Here is a 12,641-nt window from a genome sequence, read left to right as displayed (position 1 = left end):
GAGTTAAAATGGCGATGGCTAGTATTTATCGAGCCCTTATTCCGGCCAGGCTTTGTGAGTACTGCCCAGAGAGGTAGGTACTGCCAGTATCCCACATGACAGATAAGGAATCCGAGGAGTAAAGTGGTTACTTCGCTTTCCCATTCCCACAAATAGAGGGCTTCCAAGTGAGAAAGATACAAATAAAGCAGTCAGGGTCTGTTGAAAAGAGAGTATCATTCCCTTTGCTGCCTGAAATCAAAAGTTGAAGATTAAAATTCTAGAATAAAATTTGGATTAGGGAAATAAGAATCCCATCCAATCCTGTGGTTGTGAGTGTGCCATTCCCTAAACCAGTTACCTCCTTTGTTTAAGGCCCCTGTTTACTCAGCTACCCTTCTGAGCATACCCTTCTGAGCATGGCTTCAGCCGTCTGAGTTTTGCTGACCTGGAACTAGAAGTGGTATCAGGCAGGGAAGTGTCAGATTTTCCAGTCCTAGGTATTCCTGTCCTGTATTCTTATCCTGGGAGCTCATTTCATATTTCACAAAAAGTATCTGGACTCTTTCACGGTTTGGTGAGGCTGGCTCCTGAGTTTGGCAACTCCTGGGGCAGTCAGAAGGGAAATGTAGGGAGAGGATCTAGGGCATGGTTAGTGAGGGAAGTTTTAGTATGTAACCTGCTGATGCAGCGGAAGGTTTACACATTTGGAACTGCTGCTTGTAAGCCAGATCTTTCCTAGTTCACATTAAGAAAGTCATGTAGTTAACCTCCAGATCACCTCATTTGGCACAAATGGCTAAGACTTTTTTTTTTCAATTAATAGGAAAGCCTTTGTGCTAGTATCAAGAAATATGCCACAGAAACAGAACCTGAAAAATGAGAAATGCCTGCTGCTCTGAGCTACTGATTTGTTCTCTGTAAATAGGATGTGACTATAAAACAGCATTTCCATAAAGTTTTTTTCTGGAGGATACTGGTCCCTTGAGAAATCTATGTGGTGGGGGTGGGGTCTTCAGGTCAAATCACTTGGGAATTAGTGCTTATCACACACACCTCCTCCCATCTCCTCTTCTACTTCTTGGGTATTTACGTTAATAAGGTAAAGACTCTTGGATTGTCTACTGCAAAAGAAAACTTGGTTACCTTAGTTTCCAAAACATATTTGACTTTGGAATTCTGTATTTGCAAAATATAGTAATAATTGGGTAATGTCAGACAAAGGAAGATTGGAGACTTTTCTATGAGTTTCTGAATTTTCATAGTGCTTTGGAATTCTTTGCTCTACTTGGCCTCATCAGGAACCCTTGAGCCTAGGAAGAAACCAGTTAGCAGGCTTGAAAACTGTTCGCTAAGGTGGCGTTACTTCAGGGTGGCATACTTGATCTGATTTGAATAGCTTAATTTTTCTTCTAATTAATAAGACCAATCTTTATAGGAAATACATGGTTAAAATAAGCTAATTAAATGAAATCATGTGAATAACTCTTTCAATTAGCTGATTACCTGGGAAGATATGGAGGGACAAGGAGATACTGGAGCCGTATCAGTATTCATAAAGAAGAGATTCAGATTGAGGTAATGCTCATGGCTACAGAGGATTCGCAGGAACTCCAGTCTCATGGAAATAAGCGTTGGAAGGTTATTGAGTTTGGCTGATAGCTAGGAAAGAAAAATGAAAAGAGGGATAAAGCATTTATTATAAGGTAAATGGAGCTGAAGTTGGCAGACAAAAATATCCCTTCTCCCCAGATGAAGGCAATCAATTTAACAAAAAATAATGGGATAGTGCAACAGAAGGCAAATTCTGAGTTACAGGGAGGCCCGATAAGTTTTCATTCATTAATGTTCCCCTAATCATTCTAGCCTAATAGCTGCCCAAATTGAGGATACTTGCCCCATGTCCACTTTGTCAAATCCATAATACCATGGCAAGCCTGTGCTGAAAATCATCTTGAGATATGTCTTCAGTGTAACATAATATAATTAATTTTACAAGAACTCTACTGTGTCCAAGAAACTAAATGAAAGGAGTTGACCTCACATGGGGTCATATGAAACTAATAGAATATGACTAGATGACTTTAATGCCATAAGTGTTCTTTTGTAGATTCTAATTAAAGGCCCCATTGGAAAGTCCTTGAACTAGTTCCCCAGAGGAAGGCATCCATTTGCTTAGGAAAGTATGTAGTACCTGCAAAGAAGTCAAAGAGTTTGCCCCAAAGTGAAAGAAGAGGAAATGGAGGAGAAATAAAGAGAAAACTAGAAGAGAGTATTTAGGGGGAATAAAAAAATCTTCCTTAAACAAACAATGATAAACAAATGAAGATGACAGTCTGAAACAGATTCACGGATTCCCTCAGGTAAGCCGAACAATGGAAGGCCCAAACTTCGAGGCACGCCTCTAAAGACACAGAATAGGGGAGAGGGGGATGCTGATGGCCCTTGAGCCCCTCAATATTGCATCGTAAACACCCTCTTGCCCCAGCACAGGAATACAAAGCATTTCATCCTTGCAAAGACATGCCTCCTTTTCACTCGAAAAGTAATTTTCTAAATGTATTTTCAGCCATTTTAGGAGAAGCCATGGTGTAGCAGGGCATTTTGCCTATGGAATCAATCCATAGTTAGATATTCTCTTAAAACAAGTAAATGTCATTATATATTATATAAATATTTATAAAAATAAATGGAATTGATGGGAACTTGGTCATGTGCCCATCACTTAGGGTCACTCATTAAGAGTTGTTGGATTGGCCAGGAGTGGTGGCTTATACCTATAATCCCCTACTTTGGGAGGTCAAGGTGAGAAGATTGCCTGAGCCCATGGGTTCGAGACCAGTCTGGGAAACTTGGTGAGACCTTATCTCTACAATAAGTAAAAATATTAGCAGGGCATGGTGGCACAGGCTTGTAGTTCCAGCTCCATGGAAGGCTGAGGCAGAAGGATCACCTGAGCCCAGCAAGTCAAGGCTGTGGTGGCCGTGAGTGTGCCACTGCACACTAGCCTGGGTGACAGAGTGAGACTCCAACTCAAAAAAAAAAAAAAATTGTTGTATCAAGCTGACTATCAAAACTTGAAAAAGCACAGATGTTTGCACTTGATAGAAGGCCCCACCATGGTCTCCACATAGGTCCCTTGTGTCTTCATCAAAGATAGCAATTTCAAAAACAATTTGAGAAATGAGGAGTAAAGGTGAATTCCCAAAACATCATCCCCAAAGGTTGAGACCCACAATGCCCACCTCAGTTGCCCTACCCAATGGATGGATATTAACTTAGTGTCACATGGTAAATGACAGAAAGCAATTGAAGAAGTAGTTTTGTCTATTATTAGTGACTATTAATAACAAACTAAGATTATATTCATTGCCACAAAGTCTTCAAAAGACCAGACACATGACAGGATGTTTGCATCGGCTTATGCAAAATGATATAATCAGATGATTTTGGAAGAATGCAGCTTGCCTCATGTATGAAGTTCATCCTGTATCTAGAAAGTTGGGATCAATGATTAAATCACTATGAACTAGAGTCATGATCTTTTTAGGTCTGAGTGCCGCTAACAGTGCTAAGCAATGTTCGTGAATGTCACCAGCAGATACAGAGTATAAATCAGAGTGTCAACACCTGGATAAATCTAATCCAGCCTTGTCTTTTTCCAGATGAGGAAATGAATGCCTCAAGGTTGATGCTCCTGATCACAGAAGTAGTTAATGGAGTCACTGGAATTAGCATACAGGCCTCCTGACTCCTGGTCTAGGGCTTTTTGGCAGTTGAGACTGGGAAGAAGAAGACTGGGTAGGACAGAAGAAAACAAAAGGAAATAATTTAAAGAGAAAGTTAGCAAAAGAAAGGAAAGAAAGAGGAGAAAACAAAAATGTAAATTTTGCAGGGCAGGTAGACATCTACCTTGGATTGTCTTATTTCTGTTTTGATAACGAAAATTGTGAGTAGGTAACCCTGGGCCTATAGTAGTGTTCTAGTATCTCTTCCCCAAATGTCCAGCTTAAAGTTTTGAAAGCACACTAACTTGTATTTGAAATTCACTCAGTGACTTGGAATCCTAAACACCTAAGAGTAAGAGCAGGGAGTAGTAAATATCCCTCTGACATTCTATTCTGGTGGGCCTGGAACAGAAGATTTGTAGCAGGGGCCAGGGGTCAGGATGCACAGGATGGTGATGCTCTGGGCCTTCCAACATTTCCTTAGGATTCTTTCTATTATTCTGCGTCCTTGTCAGGACTCCCTTTAGAAAAGTCATGGTCTTTGTGGAGTGGGTGGGGAGGTGTTATGACAATGTACCAGAGATTCTCTGTGAATTGGCCCCTGAGCTGTTTATTTCTTCACTGCAGACTGACACCCACCCATTAGCTCACACCAAATTCGATTTTTACACACCCAATCATTAAAAACATAGTCCAGGCAAGCAGATTTGTATCCTTTTAGTGCCTGCCTGCTTTGCAGACCCCATTAAACCTCACTGGACAGCTGTTTCCTACTGATAAGATGGAGCCTTGTAGTTATATGGCCCCAAGCTGCTACAGCCCTTGGAGCTCTCTGACCCAGAGAATCCCCACTGCACTTCCCAGCAACATCACCTAGATATATAAGTCCCCTCCCTCATCTCCTTCTCTCCAGGAGTTCACTTCCTCTTCTCGATGGTGGCCCCTCACTGCAAACCTCTGGAGAGTTTTGTCCTGGGAGGAACTTCCTGTCTCATGCAACCCTGTCCAAGTTCTGCCTCAAATCCTTCAAACCCCCTATAGAGAGGAACTTCCTTATTTTAAAAATGAGAAAATGAAGACACATAAAAATCGAAGGACTTACTTAAAGTCACTAAGTGACCAACCACAGAGAGCCAGGTGGTTATGGTAGTGATGGGAGAAGTGGTGATATTAGTGGAGGAGGTGGTGATATTGGAGGAGATGGGCAGTGGAGATGGAGGAGATGGTAGAAGTAAAAATATCAGTGGACAGCCGGGCTCGGTGGCTCAGCCTGTAATCCCGCGCTTTGGGGGGCTGAGGTGAGTGGATTGCCTGAGCCCGCGAGTTCGAGACCCGCCTGGGCAACTTGGTGAGACCTCATCTCTGCAATAAAATAAAAAATTAGCCGGGCGTGGTAGCGCACACCTGTAGTTCCAGCTCCATGGAAGGCTGAGGCGGAAGGATCACTGGAGCCCAGCAGGTTGAGGCTGCGGTGGCTGGGAGTGTGCCACTCCACTCCAGTCTGGGCGACAGAGTGAGACTCCAACTCAAAAAAAAAAAATGTCAGTGGAGTGACGAAGGTGGAGGTGGATGGTGGTGATGGCGGAGATGGCGGTGGTGGTGATGGTGGAGTAGTGGGTGGTGGTGATGGTGGAAATGGTAGAGGTGGAAGTGTTAGTGGAGTAGCAAAGGTAGATGGTGATAGTAGAGATGGCAAGGTGTAGTGATGGCGGAGGTGGATGGTGGTGGTGGTGGAGGTTTTTTGGGCAGTGGTGATGGTGGGCTTGGGAGGTGATGACAATAGTGATGGTTGGTGGCGACAGTACCAGTAATGGTGGTGGTAGCTAGAATTGGAAAACAGAAGGAGAGAGTAGCAACAATGACTGCTATTGATACTGTCAGGGCAGTTTGAAGGTGATAGTGGATGAAGGAAGAATTGCATTCTAAAACTGGGAAGTTGGCCCTGATAAATGCAGTTGGATCATAAAATATTTGCAGTGAAATCCAATCTTTTTGAATGATTTTATTAAAGAGCACTTTAAGAAGCTCTTTCAAGTCAGAACTTCACAACAGCAATTTAATTAATTACCCTAATATGTGAAAAAAGAGACCTCATACTTGGGACTCTAGGCCTGGTCAAAGATTGAATATGTAATCATATGATTCTATTAAATGTTAAATTGAAGAAATCAGATTATGTCACAAATGTGAATTCCCTTTTGTGCTGGGTTGGTAAAAACTCCAGGAATCCAGGCAAACCAGCGTGTCTGAGGAACGTCTATGGCACAGACATGAGGAATGTGCTACAAAACTTAGGGATGTGCAGGAGTCACACTGCCTAACTCGGCAAAGAATCAGATCACACATCTGAGCATCACATCAGATGAGAAGGAGAAGAATGGCTAGCTCCGAGGGACACTCACCTGGTTGCAATAATGTTTGATGAGGTTAAACACAAAGCCTCGATCCATGAGGGAGAAAAGGTCATACAAGAAGAAAGCCAGGCTAATGTTGATCTTTTCTGCCTGTTCATTTTCCTTAAAAACAAACATACAAACAGCCGGATCATTTTGTGGCAAACTCTGGACATGAACTCCCAGGTCGCTGGTGGGAAAGTTGGGAGAGGCAGGTGCTGTTACATTATTTCAGCCACTGTCCCTCTGGGTGACACTGGGCAGAACAGATAAGTCTGCAAAATTGTAGCACGTATAATTTAGCTTTTAACTGATGCCATGACTGTTAGGTTGTCTCAAGTAATTCTTTATATACTCTTAATATTTAGGTGCATTTCCTTCCAGCCACTCGTTCTACATGTATGTTTCTATGTATATAATTGAGTCAGTCTCTATATACGAGAGGGGATCCCCTAAAAAATCCAGAATTATCTTTTGGAGGGCAGGCCCCTTGTAGTACAGGCTTCCTCCACTAGGTCAGCACTCTAGGAACCATCAGCATCAGTGTACCAGCTAGCGTTGTTGTGAGAGGCTGCATTTGACTTCAGTAGGGTTTTTTGGGAGATTTTTTTCAACAAGTTTGCCCATTTCATGCCGAGCGATTTACGAGCACACCTGCCCACACCATGCTGTGTTCTGAAGTTTTTGACCAAAAACATCATAACCCCAGTGCTCCATCCTCCCCTATTCACCCCATCTTTCCCAGAGTGACTTTTTTTGTTTCCCCAGATGAAAAAAGTTCTCAAAGGGGAACATTTTGTTAATGTGGAAGAAACAAAAAATGGCAGAAGCACTAAAAGCCTCAAAATTGATGAGTTCAAAAACTGTTCTGAACAGTAGAAAAAGCGTCTGATAGGTGTATTGCACCAAACGAAGAGTACTTTGAGGGTGACTGAAATTTAAATATGTAAGAATAAATACATAATTGTTTATAAATAAATTCCGTGTTTTTTGGGCCTCCCCCACTACCTTTTAAAATTTTTAGTTCATTTTACATACTTTTAAACTTTTACTTTGAAAAAAATTTCAAGTTTACAGAAAAGATACAAGAGTAGTATAGTACAAGGAATACTGTATACCCTTTAACCAGGTTCATCAATACTTGACATTTTGCTGCATTTATTTTCTCATTCTCTCTATACAGTTCTTTTTTTTCCTGAACCATTTGAGACTAGGTTGCAATTATCATGCTCACTTACCCCACAATACTTTAAGTTGTGTTTGTTTCCTAAGAGTATTATCTCTCATATCTGAATTGATACAATAATTTAGACTATAGTCCATACTGTAATTTTTTATAACAATTTCCCAGTCCCACCCCAGTGTCCAGTCCAGTATAACACATAACACACGGCATTTAATTGTCATTATAGTTATATTTTAATTACCATTTAAAAAACGATACCTATTTTTCTCTAGCAGTGAAAGTAACATATGTTCAAGGTAAACAGTTTAGAAAGTAAGGAGTAAAATAACAGTTACCTTCTGAGGTTTTACCAAAAGAGCTGCAATCTCCGAGGTGACCACATTAACAATAGTGGTTATGTCATCACTGAAACGGTCAGAAAAACGAGTCCTCCGAAAACTGTCCCGTTTGTCCATATTGTGTACATACTGGGCCATGCTTTTCACCTACGGAGGGGGATGGGGTTAATGTCAACATGGAGATTGGTGACCTGCTTGTACAATGTGGAAGAGGAGAAAGACTTGGAGAAAAGCTCTTTAACAATGGACTTTCTGACACTTTATCTGTGCTTGTGGTGCCCAAGCAAGCTCTGGACTAAAATGCTCCTGACACATGAATGGTTACCATGGTGGCAGGAGGTGGGAAGGGTGTCCTCTTTTTGACCCCAAGTCAGGGGACTCCCTTCTTCTTGCTGACAAAACCAGGAGCTTAATTCTTTAGCTGTAGAATCAGAAGACTCCCCTTTTCTCGACCTCCTGCATCCTGGAAGGCAGAACTAGGCTGGCCTCCCATAACCACATAGGCTTACTCTGTCACAGCACTTAACACACATGGCACAAAAAGAAATTGTTTATGATACTGTTTTTTGAGGCAACTGAAGTCTTCTCTCTTCCAGAAACTATAGTAAGGAGAACAGAGGAGAAATGTTCCTCCTACCTAGAGTTTCCATTTTTCTTGAGGGAGCACAGTTTTTCCAGAAACAATTCTTTAGTTTCAAACAGAGTTATTTTTTTTTGCTATATTTTATATATAGACATATATGTAGCTATATTATACATTGAGCAGGATTTTGTCTAGTTGGGAACTTAATCCCTATTTAGAACACTTTGTCTATGAAAAATTATGTTTTGAGTGCTATAAGCCTAACTTGTGTGTGTGTGTGTGTGTGTGTGTGTGTGTGTGTGTGTGTATAATATTTATCTATGTGTCAATTTGTGACTGTCTGTATTATGACTGGTATAATACCAGTTCAATGTCTACAACAATTTAAAATCAAAATCATGCTTGGTTTTTGGACTTCTTCTTGGGACTAGGAAGTTTGTGGGTCAATATAACCTCACTTTTGACCATCTGAGGTTGAATCTTACCCTTGCTGGAAGTTGCTTAGAGCTAAAAGGAACATGGGAAAGACTGGGAGTTCTTGTGGTTGGGTGCCTAGTGCTGATGTCATTTTCATGAATGTGTCTAGGTTAGTCAGAGAGTCACTGCAAAAATAAAAGGCTCTGGAAACTGAGTCACCCACATTTGCCCCTGAGATCAGGGTTGGAAAAAAAAGGAATGAGGGGGTTAGGGTTCAGAGACTACCTACAGGGCACAATGTTTACTATCTGGGGAATGGACCACCTGAGACCCAATCTCCACCACTACACAGTATGTCCATGTAGCAAATACGCATGTGTAACCCCTGAATTTAAAATAAAAAAATTTTAAAGAGGGGAAAAAAGAAGGGACAAAATTAGTTGTGTGGAAGCTGACTTCCACTCCCAAGAGCTACATAGGAGAACTTTTATGCACTAACAGCAGATTTGGGTTTTTAAGGATGCTGGACTGGCAATTTTTGTTAGCACTGAGACAGAGAAAAAAAACAAAAAGAAGGCAAAATAAGAACAGAAAAACAGAGGTAAGCTTTATGTGTTTCACGGTTTCAGACAGTGCCATGGTTAGCTCGAATCCTAACCTCAAATCCTAAGAATATCAAATCCTAAAGCCCAGTGTCAGGACCATGAATTTTCTTCACTTCAAGATCCTGCTTGGTTCAGGACACACGGATATATCCATATACCATAAACCTGAATGACAGGCAGAACAGGACCCCATTGTTATCCGATAAAAATGTCTCTCCCACTATGCTCCTAACAAAAAATCTAGGAAAATGAGGCCTCTTTGTTTTGGGCATTCCGAATCCTGATTCTCTGTTGGCTAACCTACCCTAGCACTAGTATTTTAGAACTCAGCTTCTGCCTGCTGAGGTTGGTCATCCTACAACCAAAAAAATAATTTCACAATACTGTACTTCAAACTAATGACCTATTTCCAAATTGTCAGCAGCTTGCCAGCTAATGTGTCCTCTGGGTCTCCAGAGAAGAACACCCAATAGAAATACTAGTGGATGCTTGGCTCATTATTTTTAGTGTGGGGAAAAGTTCTTCCCCCCATATTGGCCTTCTGTGGCCCATTCAAAGTAGGGGCACCTCTAAAGAACCCCTTGGTGCAGAACTTTGTGTCCTGAGGGAGTAAACTAGGTCACCCATTTACCTCTGTCTCTCCAAGATCTGGCTCAGCAGTTCTAGAAGCACAGGGACATATATTCATTAGCAAGTGTGAAATTTGTCCAAGGATTGTGTTTAACAGCTCTAATGCCAAAGTGGTTGTTCATTAGCTTGGGCATTGACACAAATAGAGGGAGTTAAACTGCCCAGGCAGGTTGTTGGCTAAGCCCAAGGAGGTTGTTGTTTCTCTCCCTTCAAGCTTCTTGGGGGAAAAAAGAAAAAAAAAACTGTTTTGCTTTTTATGAGTAAATGACTTCCTGGGTATGTCAGGCAAATGCATAAACAATGCATGGAGGACTGGGCATCCCATCTGAGTTTGAAATCAGTTTCTTTGCAAAGGTCTGGTTGGGGGCTGATAGCTCCATTTGCCTCTACTGCAGCCCCCAGATGAATTTCTTGCCCTTCTCTGTCTAGCTCTGAATGCTGGGAAAGTAGTCTCTATGGACCGCATCACTCGGGTGCTCTTGCCCTTTGGCTCCTGGTTGGAGTTTTCACTGGAAGTCACCAGCAGGGCCACCAAGGAGTGGGAAAAGAGAGAGGCCTGGGTATTTCCTCATTCCTACTGCTCCCATCCCTGCCACAGTGAGGTCCTGGCAGTAGCAACATTTTTCTGAGTCTCTAGTTCCTGTCTTGTGTATCCCCTTCTCTGCCTTCGGCTTTTTCAGGCCCCAACGAAACTGTCCTTACCCTTGATTCTTTGAAACTGGGATAGATAAAGGCTTCTGGCCCTTGCTGCACCCTGGATTCTTTACCAGCCCTTATTGGCTCCTGTAACCTTGCATATATCCTGGACAAAGTCCTTTTGATAAATGCTTTCAGCTAACCCTTTTAGAGTAATGCCAACTCTGTCCTGCTAGGACCCTGACAGACGTAGGTTTTAGCCTGCCAGTGTCACTGGTGTCTTGGCTGATTTTCATGTTGACCAACCCCCTTAATGGGCTTAGATTTATAGGAGCTTTCTTCATCTGTTTGCCATACGGGACTCCCCAAAGATAAGAAGGGCTAACTGCTTTAGCTTTTGCTTTCTGTCCTGGGCCCACCAACTCCTAGTAAGTAAATGTGCAAGAACAAAAGCAATTTTCATCTTTTCTTAGCTCTCTGCAGTAAGTGAGGCAGCACCGCTGAAACTTCTGGCAGACCCGGAGACCCTCTTCATGACCACTACCCTCTTTCCAACCCCATCTGTCGATTGGGGATAACAAAAAATCCTCCTGCTTCAAGATTGTATGAGGATTACATGAGATAATGCTTAAAAATGCTTCAACAGTGCCTGACACATATACAGTAAGATGCTCAGAACATTTTAAATATGATTATTTTTTCTTCCATAGGGATGCTTGCAGTTACTGGGATTCTATGAAGGGCAGAGTCATTGTCACACCTGCAGAGAATGCAAACTTGCCTTCAAAAGAAAGCTCTAAGATGCCAAGCGACCTACTCAGGTTCAGCGGTGCTTTGTTCATTATGAGTGGGAGTGGGTTAGTGGCATGAATCATTTATAGATGGGTTATGACCCAAGTGAAACTTCTTTATGGAGAAACCTGATGGTGGGTGGGATGTGTAAACTGAACTGAAGCAGAAGATACAGGGCATGGAGTGTTGGTTCTGATACTTTTTGTGCCTCAAAAAGAAAGAGGGGAGTGGATTTTATGACCAGTCTATTTTCTGCTGGAATACAGAGCTTATGTCTCACTGCTAATGCTCTTGCCCCAAGACTGTGAGCTGCAGTCACCCACCTTAATCAGTTTGGCATTTATATGTATAATATATTATATATAAATCATATAAATATATATATTTAGAGACAGGGAGTGCAGAGGTGTGATCATAGTTCACTGTAGCCTCAAACTCCTGGGCTTAAGTGATCCTCCCACCTTATCCTCCCAAGTAGCTGAGAGATACTCACCACTATGCCCAGCTACGGGTACTCACCACTATGCCCAGCTTGGCTTTTAGAATAGGATAAACTCTGGTGCTGGTTGGGTACAAATTCCAAAGGATTTTTAGCTCTGTTTAGGATGCACAGAACACAGGTAGTGTGGATCAGTGGCTCATCAGTGTGCTTAAAAGTCACCTGGGAAGACAGGTAAATGCACACTGATGGCCCTCACCCCTCCTCATTTTAGTAGTTATAGGGAGGAGCTCAGGAATCTTATTTTTATTAAAATAAGCACCCTCACGTGGTTCTGTGGCAGAGATTTGGGACCATGCCTTGGAACATTTCTCAAACTAGGGGTTGGATCTCCGAGAAACTCTAAAAGATTTAAGTCCTGGGTACGTTTCTGTGGCATGAGTCTTTTAACTCTTTTGCACATCACTTCCCATTTTCTCCCCAGTGTGTGTTTTGTCTCCTTTGACCCCCTTGTTCTCTATGTCCTATTGTTCAGCATAGCTCCCTTTTTCTTTGCCTTAAAATTACAAATATAAACTAGAGTTGGCTGGGCATGGTGGCTCACACCTGTAATTCCAGCACTTTGGTAGGCCAAGGTAGAAGGGATGCTTGAGCCCAAAAGTTCAAGACCAGTCTGGGCAACATAGTGAGACCTTGCCTCTACAAAAAACCAAAAAATTAGCCAGACATAGTGGTGTGTGCCTGTAGCCCAAACAACTCAAGAGCCTGAAGTGCAAGGATCGCCTGAACCCAGGAGGTCAAAACTGCAGTGAGCCACGATTGTGTTACTACATTCTAGCCTGAGCAACAAAGTGAGACTCCAACTGAAAAACAAACAAACAAAAAAACAAAAACAAAAAACTAGAGCTTAGGTGG

At 42.1% G+C, this 12,641-nt stretch overlaps 1 protein-coding gene across 3 annotated transcripts in view; it reads right to left on the bottom strand.

Annotated features, from left to right (window-relative positions):
- The window catches only part of DOCK8 (dedicator of cytokinesis 8), a 222,952-nt gene that overhangs the window by 54,258 nt on the left and 156,053 nt on the right, over positions 1-12,641 (bottom strand). For all 3 annotated transcript variants that reach the window (XM_008066066.1, XM_008066067.1, XM_008066068.1), the window contains 3 exons: positions 7,622-7,771; positions 6,110-6,223; positions 1,486-1,641 (listed from right to left, as the gene is read on the bottom strand). In XM_008066066.1, the coding sequence (XP_008064257.1) occupies positions 1,486-1,641; positions 6,110-6,223; positions 7,622-7,771 (420 nt within the window). The remainder of the gene's footprint in view (positions 1-1,485; positions 1,642-6,109; positions 6,224-7,621; positions 7,772-12,641) is intronic.

Source organism: Carlito syrichta, unplaced genomic scaffold (genome assembly GCF_000164805.1).
Source record: "Carlito syrichta isolate Samal-C Ts95f unplaced genomic scaffold, Tarsius_syrichta-2.0.1 Scaffold308839, whole genome shotgun sequence".
Taxonomy (NCBI): domain Eukaryota; kingdom Metazoa; phylum Chordata; class Mammalia; order Primates; family Tarsiidae; genus Carlito; species Carlito syrichta.
Note: the sequence above shows the minus strand (reverse complement) of the source record. Positions and strands in the feature narration are given on the sequence as shown.